This window comes from Poromitra crassiceps, assembly GCF_964638095.1.
Source record: "Poromitra crassiceps genome assembly, chromosome: 18".
Taxonomy (NCBI): Eukaryota; Metazoa; Chordata; class Actinopteri; order Beryciformes; family Melamphaidae; genus Poromitra; species Poromitra crassiceps.
This window is the reverse complement of record NC_139636.1, coordinates 12,177,105-12,200,696: the sequence shown is the minus strand read 5'-3', so window position 1 is coordinate 12,200,696 and position 23,592 is coordinate 12,177,105. Positions and strand designations below refer to the sequence as shown.

At 45.2% G+C, this 23,592-nt stretch overlaps 1 protein-coding gene across 1 annotated transcript in view; it reads right to left on the bottom strand.

The window, feature by feature from the left end:
- Nucleotides 1-167: 167 nt before the first annotated feature.
- Nucleotides 168-23,592, bottom strand: part of lamb1a (laminin, beta 1a) — a 65,032-nt gene continuing 41,607 nt past the window's right edge. Inside the window, exons 20-33 of the mRNA XM_083654947.1 lie at nt 22,930-23,090; nt 20,868-21,092; nt 19,611-19,828; nt 18,810-18,906; nt 10,661-11,030; nt 9,232-9,416; nt 8,653-8,894; nt 6,900-7,109; nt 6,457-6,601; nt 5,479-5,686; nt 4,715-4,856; nt 3,821-3,997; nt 3,091-3,250; nt 168-2,524 (exon numbers count right to left, since the gene is read on the bottom strand). Of these exons, the coding sequence (XP_083511073.1) occupies nt 2,385-2,524; nt 3,091-3,250; nt 3,821-3,997; nt 4,715-4,856; nt 5,479-5,686; nt 6,457-6,601; nt 6,900-7,109; nt 8,653-8,894; nt 9,232-9,416; nt 10,661-11,030; nt 18,810-18,906; nt 19,611-19,828; nt 20,868-21,092; nt 22,930-23,090 (2,680 nt within the window). The 3' untranslated portion in view covers nt 168-2,384. The remainder of the gene's footprint in view (nt 2,525-3,090; nt 3,251-3,820; nt 3,998-4,714; nt 4,857-5,478; nt 5,687-6,456; nt 6,602-6,899; nt 7,110-8,652; nt 8,895-9,231; nt 9,417-10,660; nt 11,031-18,809; nt 18,907-19,610; nt 19,829-20,867; nt 21,093-22,929; nt 23,091-23,592) is intronic.

The window sequence follows — 23,592 nt, the reverse complement described above, 5'->3', positions numbered from 1 at the left end:
ATGGAAGCAATGTAAAATGTTACATCGAACAAAATTTACTTTGAGTAGCCTACTTTTTTGCCCATGTGTGATATAGGGGCTATATATCCGTTATTGTGAAACTATACTGTACAGTGAGACTGGGCTCGTTAGGGTTAGGTCATATAAATAACGGCACACACTCAGAACAATTTCAATGGGTAATTTTATTAAAAAATCAATTGGGTGTCAAGATTTTGGCCATAGCATCTTTGACTGTAGTTTGGCTGTCACAAAACGGTGTAGAAAAATACAAAAGGTTCGAGGTATACATCTTTGCAGTCTCATGGTTAAACATTCACTCTTTCAGCACTTTAAAAACTTTGGTTTACAAACTTGAATTAACTGATTAAATTACACTTTTATTTAATTACATTCATGAGGACATTCAACATATTTTGGACATTTCAAATTAGATTCACTGCTGGTCTCAAGAAGTGAAAGGGAGAAATGTTTTTTCTTACTCCAATTTCAAATGACTTTATAGCAGCTGTCTTTGGTGTCTGCGGGTCTGCTGGCTGATAGCACAACCATACAAGGCGGTTTGAAAAGCTGCATCTGGTTTCTGTCACTTGATATTATGTCTTTTATGTAGACAGATTTGGCATGGCGGTTCTTCAAAGGCTTTTATGATCTTGGCTCTATGCAGCTCCTTGGCACAAATTTGGTCAGCTTCTTCAACTCATTTAATTGTTTCTAAACTCACAAAGCAATGGATTTTGCTTGTGTATTTTACTGTCACTAGATGGTAGTTAAAGTAGCTATGAGGAACATCCATTTTGTTGATTGTAGCACCACCTCTGGACAAACGTGGTACTGTTTGCCCAGAACAAAATCTGCATTTCCTGAACACAAAGGCTCCTCCCGCTGTCTCCACCGGGCTGTCTGAGCCGTGGCAGGCCAGGCAGGGCTTCTCTGAGTCAGTGAGCCTCCCGCACTCTTTTATTTACTGCATAAGTTTAACGTTATTGCTTCATTTGCCGGTCGGAAACAAAAATTACAACCAGTTTCAGTTGGTCAGATGAGCGCACGACCAGCGCAGAGGCATTTAGAAAAGCGATATAGAAGTCACCGATCTCCTCTCTCATGGTCTCATTTGCTGATGTAGGTAAGATGTGAGGCTTCAGTATAAATGCAGACTGTTTCATATCCAAAAGTTCTTCGTAGCTGGTTTAACGACTCTTCGTTTGATAGGTAGGCTACTAAGGGAAGAGTGTGCTATTCCAAAATGCTCTATGTCCATTTTGGAAAAGAATCTTTACCGTCTTAACAATATAAAGAATTACTTTGTGAAAGTGTTGTCATTTTGACAACCAAGTGTTATTTAGCTTTATTTATACTCGGAAAACCCGTTGAGGATTAATCCTGGTCCCGAGAGTTACTTACTATCCTTTAAAACGTGCCAACATTTTATGCAATCGATTATTTTCTGTTTAACTTTTTAATAGTGGGAATCTCATTTTGGAATGAAAACCTCAAACAGGAATGGTCAATAACAGTGCAGGGCAGACAATTAATCACAATGCACATTCTTCGACCTGAGTTTACTTGATATTCAGGGGATAATGCAAAAAACCTTGTGTGAAAAGCTGGTCAGCCCAGAGCTAAGAGCCATGTTGGACCAGGGTTTAGGTAGCCTCCATATCGGCTGTTCTCTCTTTCCTCATGTTAAACCACTCGCTGGTATCGAGCAGTTTAATGTTGCCCCGTTTTTCACCCGAATACAAAGTCAATTTGGGACAAATTTTGGGGCCAGTGTGAAACAGGGTTAAGCTAGTTGTTAAGTCAGGGTTAAAGAGACACCATTGGACTGAGTGTGCAGGGTGAGTGCATTGACTGTATAGAATATGGACAGTGCGTCACCACTTCCTACCGCTATGCAAAAGTGAAGCCAAAATATCTTGTTAACGTGAGCTGCCATCTTGCTTGTGTGACATTATTTGGAGCCCGATTCTGCGCAGTAGAGTCAGGTGGCGGGATGACTGCCCACAGGACACGCCCCCTCATGACGTTATATCCCCTTTTATATCGTCAAATAACTATGTAAAAACAAACTTATCAGAAAAATTAGAAGCGTGATAAGAACTACCTAAAATGACAGAAACCATCTTTGGAAACAAAAACAAATATTTGATGTGTACTTGGACTTTTTAGTTTGGCTTATGTCCCATCCGCTAACATGGAGGAGGTGCGATTTATGACTATACTGCAGCCAGCCACCAGGGGGCGAACGAGATGTTCTGGCTTCACTTTTGGGGAGCTGTCATGACGTCCATATTTTATACAGTCAATGGGTGAGACGCCTGCATGGCAGAAGGCTGTGGAAGAGACAGGTGCTGTAGACGGTGGCTTTGTGGCAGAAGGCTCTATGAATGACAGGTGCTGTAGCCGGTGACTTTGCGGCTGATCTCCTCCAGCAGAGCCTTGACAGCCTTCTCCAGGTCCATCAGCTGGTTGGCCTTCTCCTCCATTGTCCTCTGGTTGTCTTCGTATGACTTCTCCAGGTCTGGGCCGAGGAAAAAAACAGATTAGAACAAACGGACTGCATTTAGGTTCTTTACTACAGCCCAGCAGTACTGCAGCAAAGTGGCCGAACAAAAATAAATAACTGTACAGCTATGTAAGGCACTTTTGATCAAATCATGCACCAAATGTCCAGTGATGGAGAAATGGAATATGTAGTATTTTTAGTATAGTATAGAGTCCCGCAGGAATGAGTCCGGAAGTAGCAATTCGGTTCATCAGGCGAAAAGGCTATGGGTTTCTAGAATGGGGATTTCACTTAAATGCATAAAATAAGGTCTGTGGTTAACAAAAGTTTATGGGAGTGGTCATTTGTGTTCAGCAGAATAATCTTTACAAACGTGGACCATTTTTATAACTTTTGAAGCGTAAATGCTTTTTTTTTAAAGGTGATTTCATGCATTTAAGCGAAATCCTCATTCTAAAACCCCATTCACTTTTCGACGACCCAACATGGCGGTGATTTCTGGTTATGCCTACAGAAATACGTCATCCCTGCGGTGCTCTATTAGTATTATTTGAATATTGTGTTCATATTCAGCATGTCACCTTTCAGCAGCTGCAGCTTTTTGCTGGCCTGTAGCAGCAGGTCTTTGGCTTCCTGCTGGAGTAACTCCGCCCTCTTCTTGGCGTCGGCCAAGCCCCCTGCCTTCTCTCTGATCAGGTCTTCCACTGTGGAATATTTAACCTTTAGCTCTGTGTCGAGCTCCTACACACACACACACACACACACACACAGATTGTAAGCATAAATTAACCTACATTTATACACAAAGTAATAAAAAAAAAATACAGTGATGAAATATGGCTTTTGTTTTCTTTGCACTCTCTACTTGGAACTGCCTGCAGAGGGCAGTACAGCTCCACAACCTAGTCACTCAGTGGCTTCTGCAGTCATACTATATCCTTCCTTGTATTAAAAGGGAGCAAGTGGGGTTTGACTGTCTGTCTGTTTACATTTTTGTCCCACTGATGATGTCACAATGTTTTTTTAGGACTTTGGTATTTGTGTAGGGCAGGCTATGTATTGTTTGCTCTAATTTTTCTCTCTTACATTATGAAATGTATTTATTTTTTACCTCAAAAAGCATGGAATTTCTCAGAATTAAATTCAACTTTCTGAAATTCCAATTTAATTCCAATTCTGTTTCTTGTGTTTTTTTTCTTCAAATTTCAATTCCTCAGTTGAATTGTAATTGATCATTCATTGTTAATTCATGAATTGACCCCCAACCCTTTCCTTTACCCCCCCCCCCCCCACACACACACACACACAGACCTTTTTGACTTGCTCCGCCTCCTTGCCGATGCTCTCTGCATCGTGCTGTGTGAGGTTAGTGCTGTGCGAGCTGTTCTGAGCTCTCTCGCTTAGCAACAGCACGTCCTGCTCCAGCCGCTGCAGCCTCTGTGTGGCGTTGTTCAGCTTGAACTCAGAGACCGCTGTCTCCGATTCCACCTGTGCACAACATTTACAGTGACATTTAATATTTCATATTTTAATTTTGTTTACACTGTAGATAACGGTAAAGGAGTTAAACTACTTACAGGGGAGTTAAACAGTACTCCTACAGGAGTTAAACTACTCACAGAGGAGTTAAACAGTACTCCTACAGGAGTTAAACTACTCACAGAGGAGTTAACCCGTACTCACAGAGGAGTTAAACAGTACTCCTACAGGAGTTAAACTACTCACAGAGGAGTTAAACAGTACTCCTACAGGAGGTAAACAGTACTCCTACACGAGTTAAACTACTCATATAGGACTTAAACAGTACTCCTACAGGGGTTAAACTACTCACAGAGGAGTTAAACAGTACTCCTACAGGAGTTAAACTACTCACAGAGGAGTTAAACAGTACTCCTACAGGAGTTAAACTACTCACAGAGGAGTTAACCCGTACTCACAGAGGAGTTAAACAGTACTCCTACAGGAGTTAAACTACTCACAGAGGAGTTAAACAGTACTCCTACAGGAGTTAAACTACTCACAGAGGAGTTAAACAGTACTCCTACAGGAGGTAAACAGTACTCCTACAGGGGTTAAACTACTCACAGAGGAGTTAAACAGTACTACATGAGTTAAGATACTCACAGAGGAGTTAAACAGTACTCCTACAGGAGGTGAACTCACAGAGGAGTTAAACAGTACTCCTACAGGAGTTAAACTACTCACAGAGGAGAGCAGGTTGTTGGTGTTGTTGATGTCGGAGGTGGCCTGCTGGACGGCCTGGCTGGCAGCAGTCTGGGCTCTCTGAGCCTCTTCCAGAGCCTGCTTCACCATCTGTGCCGTGTCCCTCACGTCTGTCGCCTCTTTGCTGTGGGAAGCAGGAATACACACACAGGAACACAGTCAGCTGACAACAACCACAGTCGTCTATTGGTGGCTTCTGAGCAGGCTCACTGGAGCAGTTATTTTCTTTACTCGTTTATTTAACAGGGACAAATGCATTAAATGTGGTTTCATATCAAATGTGTTATACATTCATCACATTTAGTGATGAATGTTATTAGTAGGGATTGGAACCAGTGAGGCTACTATCACAAGCCCTCTAGGCCAGTGATTCTCCAACTTTCTCACATCAAGGACCCCTAAACTGATCCAAATGAGACCACGGACCCCCATATGATCAGATTTTGTCCCAGGGCCCCCATCTGATCCGATCTTTGCTTTTAGATGTTTTATTAGAGAAAGTGTATGAAACCCATGACCAAAACAGTCGTACATTCTGTCATTGTGTTACTTATGAATTATAGTGAAAATAATATATCCCCCTTTTTGCTGGGGACCCTCAAGGATCCCCTGGTGGTCCCCGGATCCCACTTTGAGAACCACTGCCTAGCTACCAGCACCCACAGCTGTCCTTGTTGTAAGTCCCTTCCTCCAGAGAAGACCAAACTGTTAAGAGGACCAAGTGGACTGTGTGTTGCGGGCGTTACCTGGCTGCACGGGCGTGCTCCAGCAGGGTCTCGGCTCTCTGGATGTGGTTGGCACTCTGGTTGAGGATGGCCTCCACGTGGCCCAGCTCTCCCACCCTCTCGCGGATCTCGTCCGTCAGGTTCTGCAGCTGGGCGGGGGTGGTGGGCATCTGCATGGCCAGCACCTCGTTAGCCACTGCCTCGATACTCTCCAGGTCAGCCGCATCCTCTACATGGAGCCACAGGAGAGAGCGTAATTTTTAGTATGTTTACATTTGAGATTTTTAGCCTTAAACTGGAAAAATGAACACCTTTTCTTACAAATGTATTCCCAAAATTTGAATAATTTATAGTACAGGGATCCGACACCACTTTCCAGGCCAAATTCCCTCAAATTCAAGGCATAGTTTGAGACATGGATCAAGGTTAATTACTGTTACAAAACAGAGGATTTTTATAATGAGAACTAGCAGGCTTTACAGAAGCTCACATACAATTAAAGAGAGAGAGAGAGAGAGAGAGAGAGAGAGGCTTGAATGTGTGAACAATTGTCAACTGTGCCGTGTATGTGTTACATGTTAAGTAAAAACAAAATCAAAAGAACTTCAATTTCTATTCTTGCACAAAATGTTCAATGACCCATGTCTATTTATGTCTATTTTCAAAAACTTTCAAGGCACTGTTTTCCCCCTTCAAATTCACAAACTTTCAACGATGTCATGGACCAGTGGGAACTCTGATGGTAGTATTTAATTGGTAGGAAGTAACTGAAGTTCCTGGATGGTAAAATGGCCAACACTCTCCCAGCTTGATTTTAAATATAAAAAATTTGAATAACTGTTGACTTTTCCCACCAAATTTAGATGCTTGGCTTGGAAACCTCAACAACTAATTTATTGGGTAATATTACTGATAATCCTGTGTCCCTGGAATAGTTCTGCATGACACAGTGTGGCTCTGTAGAGAAAGAGGAGGTGTAGAGAAGGCGGCCTGACGTACGTGTGAGGAAGTCTCTGATGTGGCGGATGAGGCTGCGGAGCTCCTGGTTGCTGCGGTCCACGCGCTGCTTGGTCTGGTTGGTCTTCAGCAGGACGTCCTGAGCGCTCAGCTTGGCCTCGTCCGCCTTCACCTTGGCCTCCGCCACCTGGGACAGCAGCACGCTTAGGATCCATTCTCACACACCTTCCATAGGTAATTTCCAAAACACTACATATCGTTTTTGGAAATTATTACCTGAACGACATTGTTCAATATAAATATAGAGAATCCAATCTATTGTAGTGTTATTTCTTTCAACCAAATTTCTTGCAAATTATATATTTGAGATATAAATAAATCCAAGTGTGATACACAAAGATATCGAATAAGAAAAACATCCATCCATTTAGATGAATAAAATGCTGCTGAGCTGTTATCTCTCATGTTCTCTTTCCGGTTCTCACCATCTTGGAGAGCTTGTCCACCTCCTCCATGGCGCTGGTGATTTCCTGGTCTGTCTGTGAGGCCTTGGTCCAGGCGCCGTGGGACAGGCTGAGCAGCCCGTCGCAGCCTTCACCGCCGCACTTTCGGTTCCCCTCAGAGTCCAGACAGCTCAGCCCGCCGCAGGGCGAGCCCGAGCAGCCTGCCTCCAGCCCCGACTGGCTCCCGCACGTCTGGAGGATGCACCACACAAAACACTGAGACCAACTTTTTCTCTACATAAATGATAGCTACATAGGGGCGCTGGAGGCTAAAGGTGTTAGCTTTAGAGCTGAAACTAACGATTATTCTCATTATCGATTCATCTGTCGATTATTTTCTCGACTAATCAATTAGTCGTTTGGTCTATAAAGTCACAAAATGGTGAAACAGGTCAGTCACCTTTTCCACAAGCCCAAGACCAACTAGTATCCACGGGGTCCACCCGCTATGCCGACCACCCGCTATGCCGACCACCCGCAATGCCGACCTTAGGTTTAGGCGTGGGGGTGGGAGAGGTTAGGTTTTGGGTTAGGGTCTGGGGGAGGTTAGGTTTAGGCATGGCATGGGGGGAGGTTAGGTTTGGCGTGGGGGCTGGGAGAGGTTAGGTTTTGGGTTAGGGTCTGGGGGAGGTTAGGTTTAGGCATGGGGGGAGGTTAGGTTTGGCGTGGGGGCTGGGAGAGGTTAGCTCCACCGACACGCTGCACGCCGCCTCGCTCAGCTGGTTCTGCTTGTGGGCTATCGGAATTGCGACCTGTCGGCACTGCGGCCTGTCGGCACATAGACGCGGCACCGTATCCACAACCAAAATAAAATCAGTTTACTGTCACAGAAGAGTAAACACACCAGAAAATATTCACATTTAAGAAGCTGGAATGAGAGAATTTTAGTTTTTCTTTCCTTCTTAAAATTCATCTAAACGATAGTATAGTTGATGATTAATTTTCTGTTGATCGACTAAGCGATTAGTCGACTAATCGTTGCAGCTCTAGTTAGCTTAATACAATACTTAATACATAATATTGACATGAGTGATCTTGTTATTTTGTGTAGTCAAAACTCGACAAGCGATAAGGTTAACGTAGCTTCTCTCTCTACCTCTTCTTGTCAAATCAGCATATTAGCAAACCCAGCTGGTAAGCATGATCAAATTAACTTAATATAACCTCTTAAATGCTATGAACTAAGATGGCTTAGCCCACCTTTAGTGGAGAAGAAAAGTTAGCATTCACTAACTTCAAACAGCTAACGGCTGAAACAGATAACCTCAACTAACCACTTCCACTAACTGTGTATAGATGCTAAACATTTAAGCTTTAAGAGCTCCACCTAGTGGTGATAAAGTGACAACTCAATTCAGCTGCAAAGCCAGTTTTATACTGTTGTGGTCCTTGCTGGAAAACGTCTCCCCAAGTCGGTTTATACAGAAGCTAGCACCATGGATCACAAACATAAAAATGTCCGCCGCGCCGACCATCCAAGAATGTTGATTTGAATGGGAAAGACTGTTCTATCCATACAAGTTGTGTGTGTGCTGTGTACCATACTCATTTTAAATGGGTGACGCAATCCTGATCTAAAGCAACAGTGACAGGAGACTGGAGTTTTTAAATTGTTCCTCCTCTAATGTAATGTAATTGTGTACTTTCTGTATCTAATCTCATCTAATCTAATAGAAGCATCACACTTTAAATTCCATGCTGGGACTAAACTCGCACAGGAGAGTATCTCTCCTACCTTCTGGCTGAGGTCTGACAGGTCCAGAGTCTCCAGCTGTCCTGCCAGGTCGTCCAGTCTCTTGGCGTGCTCCTTGTGTCTCCTGTGGAACTCTGCTTTGGTCTCGTTCATCTTGTCCTCAGCGGCTTGCCGTAGCGCGGCCGAGTTCTCCACCGGGCTGCCGGGCTCGCTGGTGGAAGCGTTGGCTCGAGCCTCGGCGGCCTGTGACTGCTGGTAGTACTTAGTGACGCTGTCCGCCGCTCCTGCGACCAGACACAGACCAAAACACCTGAAGACCTGCATCCTGCTGGTGCTTTGCTTCTAAACGTACTGACCTTTTTCATATTTATCTGTTGATAATATCGCTCTGCCCACAATTTAAATTCAGGTTTCCCACACGTTAAACATCAAATTCAAGGACTTTTCAGGTCCAATTCCCTCAAATTCAGAACACGGAGAAATCCTTGTGTCACAAATGTGCCTCTCCAACCACCCAAGTAATACAATTGTCCTGCCCCCAAATATTCCTTGCTGATCTAGGAGACTCTGACCTCTAACCTCTGGGCTACCTGACAACATGGCCGCGGTGTGTCTCCTCACCTCTGATGTCGGAGTTCTTGATGAACTCCACCTGGTCCAGCAGCTCCTGCACGGTGCGCTCCAGCTTCTGCGCATCTTCTCTCACAGCCTCCAGCTTGGCCTCCGTGCTGTTGTCCTCCATCTTCACCTGGACCAAAGCCTCCTCCGTCTGGTTCAGCTTACCGCTCAGCTCAGACATCAGGTCGCTGCACAACACACAGGGACAGTTACATGGCGGTAATATGCACATATTGTTTTTTTTTCATATTATGTAAACTATCTATTTATTAAGCCATTAATGCCCACAGTGTAATTTTATACTTTCCCTTTATAGCGCTTAAAGCAGTGGTTCTCAAATGGGGGTCCGCGGACCCCCAGGGGGTTTGCCAGGGGGTCCGCGAAAAGTTTTCAGGTTTAAAAAAAAAAAAATGCTACATGTTACTTATTCCTTCTCAAACTACTTCCTACATGGTGCTAGTCTATCAAAATATCTTGGCTGTCATTGATTGTGTTGCATAGTGGTTTTCTGTACTGTTGACAAATTGTGATATTGTAAGTCGCTTTGGACAAAACAAAAGCGTCTGCTAAATGACGTAATGTAAATGTAATGTAATAAAAAAAAAAAAAAAAAAAAAAATTGCACTTCACAAGCTTTTCTTACATCAAATTAATGAGTCAAGCCAAGTCTCTTTGTTTTTGTGCGTTTTCTTTTCTTTTTTTTCTTTCGTTGTTACATTTTTGTGTGCGTTTTTAAAAGAAAATCAACTTTGTCTACCAATTAAGGCACGATAAATATGTCATGTGACATGTGTAGCCAGTCTCCACAGCAAATGTTGTGTTTCTACCTCTAACAGAAATAATAACATGGTGATAAAAGGAAATAGCAAGTGTTCTGGCGAAGGATGTTTTAGCTTATTTACATTACATAGTTTTAGATTTAGCTTGTTAATACAAATAGGCGTAATTATTTGTTATGGATGTGATGTTAGCATAGTATGCCTTGCTAAGTGTATGATAACAGTAATGTTAGCTGTTGGTGTAGTAGAGCAGTGATTCTCAACCCTTTTCATATCAAGGACCCCTAATTTAGTCCACATCAGATCATTGAGTCCACATCAGACCCCCATTTGATGCAATTTTGTACACAAAGACACAAATCGGAATTGTTCGATGATATGAATTTGGGCAGAATTCCATGACTGTCTGTATTGTAGGTAGAGAGATAACAGAGAAACTATGACAAAATTAGTCATTCTTCTACACTCTATACATTCTATATACATAATTGTGTTAACTTCTTGTCAATGAAATAATGAAGTTGAACAATTCCTCAATTTGCTGTGGACAACCTGAAACCTCTTCAAGGACCCCACGTTGAGAACCACTGCTGGTGATTTGCTGGTTTGCACTTGTTGTTGTTGTTGTTGTATAGATTATTGTATAAACGCACGTAGCCTGTTGTAGCAGGTCCTGGATCTCAGACAGAGGCTGGGCGGCTGGGTTGTGCGACAGGATGGCCCTGATCTCCCCGGCGCTCTTCTCCACGTTGTCGATGGTCTGCTTGTAGGGGCCGGTGACGCCGCTGGCCTTGATGGTGTGGACCTTGTTGACCAGGCGGTGGGTCTGGTTGGTCAGCTGACCCACGATGGCGTCCCACTCGGCGAAGCACTGGTGGCAGCGCTGGCAGTCGGGGAAGGTGCCGGAGAAGCCGCGGGCGCAGGTGTCACAGCGGGGCCCGGAGACGCCCTCCACACACACGCAGTGACCACTGGCCTTGTGGCACTGCGGCTCCGCGATGCCTCGAGGCTCACAGTCACAGGCTGCAAGGCAGACGGCACCAGGGTCAGACATACAGGGAGAGCTCACAACGGGCCTGAGGATTCAAACCACAACCCCAACCGACCGAGTGAGTTGAAGCTCGACCCAGAGACAGACTAAACCCGAAAACACAGACACACACGATTTATTGCCAGAAAAAGTGGCGCAAATTTACGTAGACGCCACGGCGACTCAAATCACAGAGCACAACAGGTGAGAGAGAGCAAGAGAGAGAGACAGCGAAGGGGGAGAGAGAGGGAGAGAGAGCGACAGGTGTGCGACTCGCTTTTTTTGTTTGTGGCAAGTGGGAGAGCAAACAGTTTGGGATGTAATCCTACATCCGAGCAGCAGACCAGGCATGGACAGCGCCTCACTGCTGACGTGTCAAATGTAGATGACACACAGATATTATTATTATTATTATTATTTTGACCTTCTGCTATTGACTGGTCTCTGTCCCCTGTGACATCACCTGCCAAAAAAGACCAGCCAATAAGAGAAGGCCAGTTCAGTACCCTATTTCTCACCATTAGGTGTCAGGCTTCAGCAAACATGTGGGTTTGAGTGTAGTTGAGTTGTACTTTAATTTGTCAGGGTTGACATCCTCCGTCTCCTCTTCTTTGGATGTTTTTCCATACACATAAATACCACTTTGCAGGGGCTTGATTCTTGCCGAGCTTCGTCAGTTCAGTTCATTACTGACATCTCTACATTGATTGATGCGTAGCTTGGTAGCTTGGTAGCTTGGTAGCTTGGTAGCTTGGTAGCTTGGTAGCTTGGTAGCTTGGTAGCTGGGCGCGTGCTGCTGACGTTTGATTCTTTGACGGCTGATTGACTGGTATTAACGGAGGGACGTGCGTCGTAACCTGCGAGTACGTGTCATCGTCGTACAGTCTACACACATCAAACCTGATGCTGTACCCTAAATTATTATTAATAATTTATTGCAGTGTGACCTGCAATAAACTTATAAGATTGCTAAAATCTTACAGTCTGTAGGCGGCTTTAGGCACTGTGCGGTCTGTTGATATTGCTATATTTCTATTGTAAAGCACATTGTGATTTCTGTATCTGGGGAAGGTGCTGTACAAATAAGCTTGACTTACTTACATGTAGGAAATGACAGTGTTTACCCTCCGTAAATGTGTCAGTGTGGAATGTGAAGGACTGGCAGCACAGTTTACACTGCAGTCAAGACTTCCCAAGATCCCCTTTGTTACTTTGTGCTGGATTGAAATAACTGTTCAGTGAAAAGCACGGAGTGTCACAGTACTAGCTTTTGCACACCAAGTCCGTATTTTCGTCCGAAATTGACGCACGGGGGAAAAAAAAAGAATACGACCTCATTTGTGTCAATCATCATTATAGACACACCGAATCCGACAATTACGTCCGTCATTGAAGTTTTCGGACGAGGTTCGATTTTCTGCGTTTTTCGCATCAGTCAATAGATTTTTGCGAGCTGGGACCCGTCTGTGTTTTCAGATGACGGATTAAAAAACACGCATACGAAAACAATCGGACGGTGTGTGCAAAGACCTTACCTGTTGATCCATTCACCTTTAATCAGAACTTTAATTGCTGTGTGCGGTCAAAAATGCATGATCACAAAAATCCTTCGTTTTTGTCAATTTAGCATTAGGGAGGAAGCAACTTTACAAGTCCTGGCTTTACAGCAGCTTGGACAACAAATATCAACACACATTACCTCCATGACCTGGGAGGCAGGGAGGTGGGCGGTGGGGCGGTGGGGGTCACTGAATGGTGGCATGGGGGGAGGGGAGGGGGGTCAGTGAATGGTGGGATGTGGGATGGAGGGATGGGGAAAGAGGAGGATGTTTGCCTACTTCAAAGGCTGTGTGTGGAGTGTGTGTTGAACAAAAGGCTCCATCACACAAAGCCTCCTGCAGGCAAACAGACCCCTGCTGACAGACAGATAGGCTGGCACACACACACACACACACACACACACACGCACACGCACGCACACGCACGCACACACACACACGCACGCACACACACGCACACACACACACACACGCACGCACACACACACACACACACACACGCACGCACGCACGCACGCACACACACACACACACACACACACACACACACACACACACACACACACGCTCACACACACGCACGCACACACACACACACACACACGCACACACACACACACACACACACACACACACACACACACACGCTCACAGTCAGCGGCAAGTGGAGACCTCCTGGTAGAAGCCAAATGACGACGTTCCGGCTCACACTTGATGTGTGACTTGTATTCATGTTGTAATGAGGACGTTCACTCCGGTATGACATGTCCACAGCTTTTTGAGGCAGGGAACGTATGTCTTTGACTTTGGTTGACAAAGTGCAAAACTAGATTCTCTATACTATAGAGAGATATTGAACTTCAGTCAATCCCCCCCCCCCCCCCCCCCAAAAAAAAAAAAAAAACACTAGTGCAGTGCCTGTTCAAAACATGCCTGTCCGGAACAAGCAGCTTTCTCAAGAACCGTGTGTAGGCATGGGTCGATTTCCGGTTTTACCGGTTCGGTTCGGTATACGAGCCCAAACCGGTTTGATCACGTGCAAACCGAAAAAACCTAAAAAAAAAAAAAAAAAAAAAAAAAAAAATTAAGTTTTTTTTTTTTTTTTTTTTGCCAGTCCATTCTGATTGCACTATTGTTCGTATTAGCCTCTTCTCAAGTTGCACTAGTAGGCAAAAGTCTTATTTTGTTTATTATGTTGATGTTTGAAGAAAAGTTAAGCTGAATAGTTATGAGAAATAAAAACAGTGTGTTGTTACAGTTAAAAGGTTCTGCTTATTTGTATTCAGTGTTCGTGCTGGTTGGCAGCATACCAGCTTAGAGGTGCATTATCGCCACCAACTGCAGCCACTTTGATACGTTTTTTTGGGGAATATCGAACCGGTTTCAAAATGTTCAAACCGACCCATGCCTAGGCCCTATATTGTGTGAATTTGTGAGTTTTGAAGTTTATAAGGCAGCTCAGCTGTAAGCCAATCCATTCTGATTGCACTGCTTGTGTTTTTATTAGCCTTTTTCTCAAGTTGCACTATAGGCAGAAGTCTTATTTCATTTATTATTTTGATGTTTAGAAGAAAAGTTGAGCTGAATAGTTATGAGAAATAAATACAGGGTGTGTTTGTTACACAGGTGTCCTGCTTCTTTTTATTCAGTATCATTGCTGGTTGACAATACCAGCTTAGAGGTGTATTATCGCTATCAGGTGGACTGAAGTTGCACTACAGACAGTTATGGGCCACACTCGGGAGCCCTGCTTGAAAAAAAAAAAAAAAAAATTTTTTTTTTTTTTTTATTACAAAAAAAATCGGTATACCGGTTCGATCCGGTTTAGACAGCAATATCGAACCAGTTTTAAAATTTTCAAACCGACCCAGCCCTAACCGTGTGTGCCCATAGCACTTGAGCTCTGCTGCTTTTTTCTTCAAAGTTGATTAATACTGAACGTGTCACGTGTGCAAATTGCACCAAATCCAACACTGCACTTCCTGGGGGTCCCCAGCAATACACCCGGCCAAGTGTGAAGTTGATCGGTCGAACGGTTCTCGAGATATGCGAAGGAAACGCAGAGATTCCAGGAATTTACTCGAGAGATTTTGGATATGAACTATGAGATGTTTCTGTTTGTGTGGCTCACACTCCCAGTCTGCAAACTTTATCTATGACCGAGTCCATCACACTGCTGATTCTGAACAGACGCAGAGGAAGACTGAAGGACTGCTGGGTGAGGAGAGAGAGAGAGGCGGGTGGAGAGAGGGAGAGAGAGTGGGGAGAGAGAGGGAGAGAGAGGGGGGGGAGGGAGAGTGGGGAGAGAGAGAGAGGGTGGGGGAGAGGGGGAGAGAGAGAGGAGACAGGAGGACAAAGGGATGACTGTTTTCATGTACAGTATATTTCTGCACTTCTACACAAGACACATTTGTGGAAAACAGACAATGACAGACAAACAGTCTAATCTGGTCTCTCTCTCACTCTCTCACACACATACACACACACACACACACGCGCACACACACACACACACACACACACACACACACACACACACACACACACACACACACACACACACACACACACACACACACACAGAGGCATTCAATCACTATTCTCCTCCCTCCTTAAGGGGACTTTGGACTCCCAGTCACCTCAGAGCGCTGGAATGAGAGGGGAAACGAGGGCTTAGCTCTGGAATAATCCTGGTTTTGTGCCTCACACACGCACACACACACGTGTACGCACACACACACACACACACACACACACGTGCACACACACACACACACACACACACACACACACGCACAGCGAGTTAAGAGGCTCCTCAATGGAAATGTGTTGTGAGTGTGAGCTCCGTAGTGATGAGGTCTGTCCCCCTTCTGTCCCTTCAGGGTGTTAACTGGTGAAGTGGAGGCTTCACTCATCACTGCCCACCCCTCCAGACACCCCGTCACACACACCAAACAACCCTCTCCAAAAGCTCTGTGTGTGTTTGCAGTGTGGGAGAATGAGCACATGGTCCAGGTGCTCTCCTCTCCTCAACAGCAGACTAAACACACCGTGGCAACACAAACATTCCTCACATCAAGCCATTTAGTGACGACACCCCCCCTCCCCCCCACGGCATTTAGTGATGAAACACCCCCCCCCCCCCCCCCCCCCCCCCCCATGGCATTTAGTGATGAAACCCCCCCCCCCCCCGCTCAAGAGGCCAATCCATAAGTCATGCACTTCCTGGTTCCCTTGTCTTGAAGTCAATGGATTTTTGTATGAGGATTTGGGTTAAATGCATGAAATGAGGTCTGTGGTTAACAAAGATTTATGAAACGGCGAACTGTGTTGAGAAATATAATCTTCACAAATGAGGAGCACTTTTATGATCGACCAGAGGAGGCACTAGTGCAGCGAACAGGACACATACCCTTAGCCTTTGTTCATACCTGGCGCTTAACATAAGCACAACTGAAGCTTGAGGCAGGCTCAAGCTGAGCTGACGCTTAACCGGTCACACAAGAAGCCTTCTCTTTTCCTCAGCGCCTCGCTCGGCACGCCTTGAACCCGCCCACAACTTCCATTGACTTCATGCCTGACAGCTTCACGCTTCACGCGTGGAAAATAGGACTGAATCCTGAACGATCGCTTGAGCAAGGCGTGAGCGTGCCTTGAGCGTGACACGCGCGCGGCTGGTGTGAACGGCCTTGCCTGTTAACAAGGACGCCAAAATTAAACTTGTGGGTTCAGCGTAGGTTGAGCGTTTCTTCGGCATATGGTGTGAACGGGCTGTTACAGTAATCCGGCTTCCCAGCCACAGACACGGCCGTTTGTGGCTGTTTGGACGCCCGACCAAGCTGGAGGTAACACGGGGGCTCGAACCTGCGGCCCTCGTGTTGCTCGTCAGGGAATCTACCGTTGCAGTACCCAGATGCCCTGTATACTGCTTCATTAACTTATGGAGCTAGAGGGGAAGTGGTAACTGTTGTTACTTAACGTTGAATTTCAGGACAGTAGTAGTAAAAGAAAAAACACTCTCTTCAAATAAAACATGGGAGTTTAAAAGACTATAAAATAGCTGCTCCACAGATAAGTAATATAGCTTGGTGAAGAGTTAAGAGTCCCCTCAGTAAACTTTATATTTCCTTCACTGTGAAGATGTTTTACAGGAAATCTCTGAGTCAGATCTGCAGAGCCGATACTGCCTCCCCTCTCCTCTCTGCTCCACAAGCATTTGCTGTGTGTTCCAGAAGATAAGAAGACAGCTAACCACTGGGTCTGGGGGAGGGAGACTCCCACATTTTCGCAACATACAAATCCCATCTGGCTTCAATTCGATGGTCTGGGAGGATGCTCTGTGTGTGTGTGTGTGTGTGTGTGTGTGTGTGTGGGAGGGGGGGGGGGGGGGGGGGGGGGGGGGGGGGGGGGAGGGGGGTCTTTCAGTCTTACACCAAAACCCAAAACACACCACACTTCTAATGGTGTAGAACCACGCTTTGATGTTCAGTGCCAATGAGCATGGTGACCTCGAAGAAGAAGAAGTGGTTTGTTGAAACAAAGAAAAATGGAGCCCCTCAACATGTCATGCATTCATCTATCTTCAACCGCTTATCCGGAGTCGGGTGGCAAAGGTAGCAGGTCCAGCAGGGGACACCAAACCCCCAAATAAGCCAGCTCTGACTGGGGGATCCGGAGGCGTTCTCAGGCCAGCGTGGAGATGTGGTCACTCCACCAGGTCCTGGCTCTGCCCTGTGGGCTCCTCCCAGCTGGATGTGCCTGGAACACCTCACTAGGAAGGCGACCAGGAGGCATCCTTACCAGGTGCCCGAACCACCTCCACTGTCTCCTTTCTATGTGAAGGAGCAGCGGCGACTCTACTCTGAGTCCCTCACGGTGTGAACGAGCAGCTTCTCACCCATAAGGGAGATGCCAGCCACCCTCCTGAGAAAACCCATTTCGGGCAGTTGTATCCACAATCTCGTCTTTTCGGTCATGACCATAGGTGAGGGTAGGAACGAAGATCGACCGGTAGATCGAGAGCTTTGCCTTCTGGCTCAGCTCTCTCTTCGTCACAACAGTGCGGTAAAGCGAATGCAACACCGCTCCGATTCTCTGGCCCGTCTCGCACTCCGCCGTGCCCCTCACTCGAGAACAAGACCCCGAGATACTTGAACTCCCTCACTTGGGGTAAGGACATGCATCTATAGTTTAATTTGATAGTGGTTTCCTCACTCAGCAGCAGCATGTGTCCCGTCAGGTGCGAGAACAGAGGGTCCTTTCTGCCGGCAGCAGGCACCGCGTCGGACAGCCTTCTCTCCGTCAGAACAGAGACGCTGCATTGTGTGGGGGGACGGGGGGGATATTGGGAGGCTCAGACAGATTCCCGTCGATCGCCATGGAAACACAGCCAAAGGGCCAAGGGCCACATCTGGACTTAATATCGCAGCACAGCAGATCAGCGAGGATGCTGTGAGGTTTGTCCTCCGCAGACCAAGCTGCTGCAGCGCAGTTCCCACGATGCACCAGGTGGGGGGGGGATGGGGGCTCCTGGTGTGACAGGACTGTAGGAATTTAGGACAAAGGGCTTCTGTGTTTGTTGAAGTTTACCAGAGGTGGGGACTTTTAACTGCTTGATTGACTTGATGCACGGAGAGGAGACGTGAGACTTGGTTCTGGTGACTTGGGATTAAGGACTCTGACTTCTACTTTGATGACTTAAAAAGGTTTCTCAAGTCTTGACTTGAGATCTTGCGTTTGTGTAAATGACTCTGATTGAAAGTGATTAGGTTTGTTCCAGCAGACGACTGAAGCTGAAAGTGATTATATAAATCGATCTCATGATGCTCTTACTAAGTTTTTATGCTATTAAAACCTTATTGCATTGAAGGATCCCATATATTTAGTTTTTTTTAAGATATTAAATTGATACTGGACTCTCTAGACTTGCGACTTGATGTGAGACTTGTTCACCAAGACTTGAGACTGACTTAGGAGTCGAGCAAAAACACCTCCAAAGTTTAATATTGTGTTTTGAAATGTTGATGTTGAAGGAAAGAAGCGGTCACTTTGCGTACAGAAGTCCGTACGAGAATGACCGAGAATGAGGAAACCTCAAGCCTCTCCACCCACCAAGACACATTTCTGAGGAAAACATGGGTTGGATCTGTATTCACTTTTGCATCGATCATGAACACATGTAAACACATCTAAAAACTTAAGTCCTGAACTCACAGTGACATTTGACCTCTGGATCTCCCCAGAACAGCTCTCTGCACTCCGTGCACGTTTTGCCTCCGAAGCCTGGCATACAGGAACACTGGCCACTGATCTGTGGAGCAGATAACAAAATATTATTTTATATTTCAAACATACAGAGAAAAATGAATGAAAATGCTGTGCAATGAGTCGAAAAAGATGACAGATTGAAAAACTCTCCATCAAAGCTGGTAAACATTTTTACAGCTTTAGCATAGCAATCATAATGCTTGACGTCATGACATCATCTGTACCCCAAACACACCTAGCAGGCCGAACACATCTGGTACCTACTGTACACCGGGACTAAACTGGAAGCACCTCTCGATACCGGTCCTACAGACGAGGCTAGGGTGACCAATCCCGACAAGCCAAATGTGGGACAATTATTATTAAGGACAAAGTATTATTAAGAGGATTATTTTCATTATCGATTAATCTGTTGATTATTTTAGACTAATCGATTAACCGTTTGGTCTATAAAATGTCACCAAATGGTGAAAAATGGCGACAATTCCCCCCACCAAAGCCCAACATGACATCCTCAAATGTCTTCTTTGATCCTGACCTACAATCCACAACCCAAACATAGTCTGTCATAGAAGACTAAACATCAGGAAAGCCGGAACAACAGAAAACCTTTTTTTTGGTCTATCTCTCTCTCAGTAGTTTGGCTTTTGAAAACTAGAGTGAATCAAAAAGTGGGACATCATGTCAATATGTGGGACATGGGAAAGGCATGAAAATGCTGTGCAGTCCCACCCTCACGAGGCTCACCTCATTACAGGAGGCTCCAAAGGAGTGTGTGGGGTCGCAGTCGCAGGCCTCGCAGCCCCTCTGGCTGGCCATGTTCCAGGTGTCGTCGACGCAGCGGTCACAGTACTGGCCGACCACGTTGGGAAGACACTGGCACTGCCCGGTGCCCCGGTCGCAATGGCAGTCGCCCGCCACCGGGCAGCTGGCTGGGGTGCTGCCCAGGTGGTTACACACACACTCTGAGGAGGACAAAACACAGAGCAATGAGGATTTAAAGATTTCAATGGGAAGTTTGGCATGTCATTCTTATCTTGTATTCAGAATTATCAACAGATATGCGGTTGCAGATGAATGGCTGGATAGCTAGTTTTAGCATACTGCTTTATTTATTTTTTTATTCTCACAACATATGTAATTAAATCTTGAACCACAATATTTATTATTCTTATAAGAAGAACTTCTTTCTCCTAAATAACTCAATATAGCTTACAACACAATATAGGTGTTAGTTGTTGTCAGACGACTAAGTGATTTGATCGAGGGTCACAAAATGCTAATGCTAATGCTAATGAGCGGAGGACTGAGGGGAAACAGCTCCACATTGAAGTTGTGCAGCCAGTGACCACAGCTGTATTGTGTTAGACACCATGTTGAAACAATAAATGAGTCAGAGGAGACAGACGGTTGGCTAGACAAAGGGGAAGAACGTAGTACAGTAGAAAATAACTATACAAATAACTATATAGTACAGCAGGAATGAGTCTGGAAGACCTGGATGTTAGCATTTCCCGCTCTTACGTGTAAGAGTCAATAGGATTTTTGTATGGGGATTTGGGTTAAATGCTTGAAATAAGGTCTGTGGTTAACAAAAGTTTATGAAACAGCGAAGTTTGTGTTCAGCAAGATAATCTTCACAAGTGAGGACCACTTTTATGATTTTCGAAGCGTAAATGCATTTTTTAACGCTTCAAAAGTCATAAAAGCGGTCCTCACTTGTGAAGATTATCTTGCTGAACACAAACCTTCGCTGTTTCATAAACTCTTGTGTTAACCACCACAGACCTTATTTCATGCATTTAACCGTTTAATAAAAAAAAATCCCATTGACATTTACGTGTAAGAACCAGGGAAGTGCAGGGACTTCTGGGTAAGCCTACAAAAATAGCTCCTCCCTGCTCTACTGACGTGGTCAGGATGGTCTAGCAGGCTAAGTGAAGGTGGAGAGAGCTGCACCTGATTGGTTGAAAGCACAGCATCAGTAAAGAGCAGTGGACTTACTCCTGCAGTCTTGCAGCAGGGCATCTCCATAGTAGCCCAGGCTGCAGGTGTGGCAGGCGGGGCCCTCTGTGTGGTACAGGCAGCTCAGACACTCCCCGCTGTCCGCGTCACACGAGCCCGGGTCCAGCATGTCGATGTTGTTGTTACACTGGCACGGCTGGCACTGCCCACCCGCCACCGCCGGGTTGCCATAGTAACCAGGAGAGCATTCATCACACCTCCCACCTAGTCGAAAGGGGAGGAGACAGAGAAGAGGAAAAAAAAAAACATTTTCAATTAGCCTCCAACAGATTTACTAAGCTATGATCAGAATGGGTCTCCTACGTACAGTACGACAGTCACGGCTGCATTTTATCGAGTTAACAAACCAATCGATTCATTGTTGTTGTCTCCCCCTCCCCCCCACTATATAAAGAAAAGGTTGCCCGAGTTCCAAACCGAAACTTTTTATTTTAAAATGTGCATCATTTATTGGATTATCTTCTAATATTAATACACATCTTTGTTATTGCACATCCTTCTCTCAGAAATAGTTATTGGAAACTTTGTAGGGTACACATTTGTTTAACAAGTGCGAATTCCCAATAGGCACGACCACGTATGCATAATGCATCCGCGCGTTCCTGCTTTCTCACACATATCGCCCACTGTGAGTTTCCAAAATGCAGGAAGAAAGAAAGAAAGAAAGAAAGAAAGAAAGAAAGAAAGAAAGAAAGAAAGAAAGAAAGAAAGAAAGGCAAGGAGATAAATGAATAAGAGGAAGGGGAGAGTTGAGTGTATAGAAGAGAAGAATGCAGAGAGGAAACAAAGGAGAAAGTACATTAATTAACACTTTTGCACATTGGGAGTCGTCATCATTCCATCAACACCTTCCCATTCAGAGGAAATAACTAGCATCTCTAGCGCCTCACAGCCACGCGCAGCACGCAGCTAATAACACACGCAGCTAATAACACACCTCCCGTCAAATCTAGCCATATATCACATTCCACACATGTTGACATCACAGGAAATCACAAAGCTCCCTGCGCACCACACAACTGCATTAAAACTCCGCTTCCTGAGGGCGACATGTCTGAGCAGTGGCACTGTGTAATCATGCCCGCCACGGGGAAAATGTACCGGTGTTCAGTAAACGCTGGCAGCTGTTTGTGTCACGCGGGCTTTTAACTGTGAAACCTGCAAACTGGGCACGGATTCCATGGGATAAATACATGTTGTAATGGACGTGATCAGGTGCCGTCTTTTGATTTTATATTACAACATGCATTTTAATCGCAGCTTTGATTCACGGATGCGATTTATTTCTTATCATGGAAACAAGATATATAGTAGCCTGGGTAGATATATAGGGTTACCAAAAAAGGGGGAAAAAAAATTCAGAAACATTCTAAATGCATAAGGACACATTGAGTATGTGTTGCATGTCTTTATCTATCCAACAGCACACACTGATTGTGACATGTGGACCAAACCAAATGTTGTTTTGGCCTGTTTTTTTGCAGCCTCTGCGCAGCTTTGGAGAAGGAAACTTTCAATCGGTCAATCAAAGTTGCAATGAAAAGGTATTTTACAATACCATAATCAACTAGAGGGCACTCGGTAGAGTGCATACCTCCGCTAGCCTATCTACAACTTTTCGTGGTGTTATGAGAAGTTAGGCGCCTTTTTTGTGATTGGCCACGCCCATCGCCACGCCCCCTTTTGGCCAGTGGTCGTGGATTAGTTAATCAGCTCTAAATTGGCCCATGACCTACTTTTCTACAAAGTTCTATGCAAATCCATTCATAACTTTTTGAGATATCCTGCAGACATTCAGACAGACAGACAGACAAAGAGCAAGTAACTTACTCCCTGACTGGTTTTATTCTTGCATTATGCTTTCATGTTACATGTTTTTATTGTTATTATGTAATTTTGGCTATATATTCTATATAGGTTGAGGCAATGTCTCTCATGTTTGTATAACTACCTATTCTTACTTGTATGCTTATTTATCTTTTCATCGTCGTCTCTTTGATTCTTTGTATAGTGTTGTTATTCCTAAAGAGAGCCGTTGTACCTCTGTAGCCGTTGCTGCAGAGACACAGCACCTGGTAGTCTGCGCCGCGGTAGCAGCCTCCGGCAAACTGTCGCGCGCTGCCCGGCCCGTCGGGGCACATACAGGGACGGCAGTGATCACCTGACCCCAGCACAGGGTCGCCATAGTAACCGTCCAGACACCTGTGGGAGGGGGGTTCAACACAGGTGAATGAGTAAATAATAATATAATAATCATTGGATTTATATAGCGCCTTTCCAAGGCTCAAAGCACTGACACAGGATGATTATTCGTTCACACCATTCGTACCGGTGGTTCAGAAGCGTGGCAGCCACACATTGGTGCTCAACGGCCCCTCTGAACCACCATCATTCATGTCTACATTCATACCAATCATACCATTCATGTCTACATTCATACCAATCATACGAGGCAAGGAGGGTTAAGTGTCTTGCCCAGGGACCCAACGATTAACAGCTGGGAGGGAGCGGGGATCGAACCGCCAACCCTTGCGTCATTGGCCGACCCGCTCTACCTCCTGAGCTAAAGCCGCCCCCACTTGAAGAGTGAAGAAGTGAGATCCACTCGTACAAAATGACTGATAACAAAAGGCAGCGAAATGTTCCAATGTACACATGGAACCGTTTTGCAATTTTCCCGCACAATTATGAATGAAAACAATGT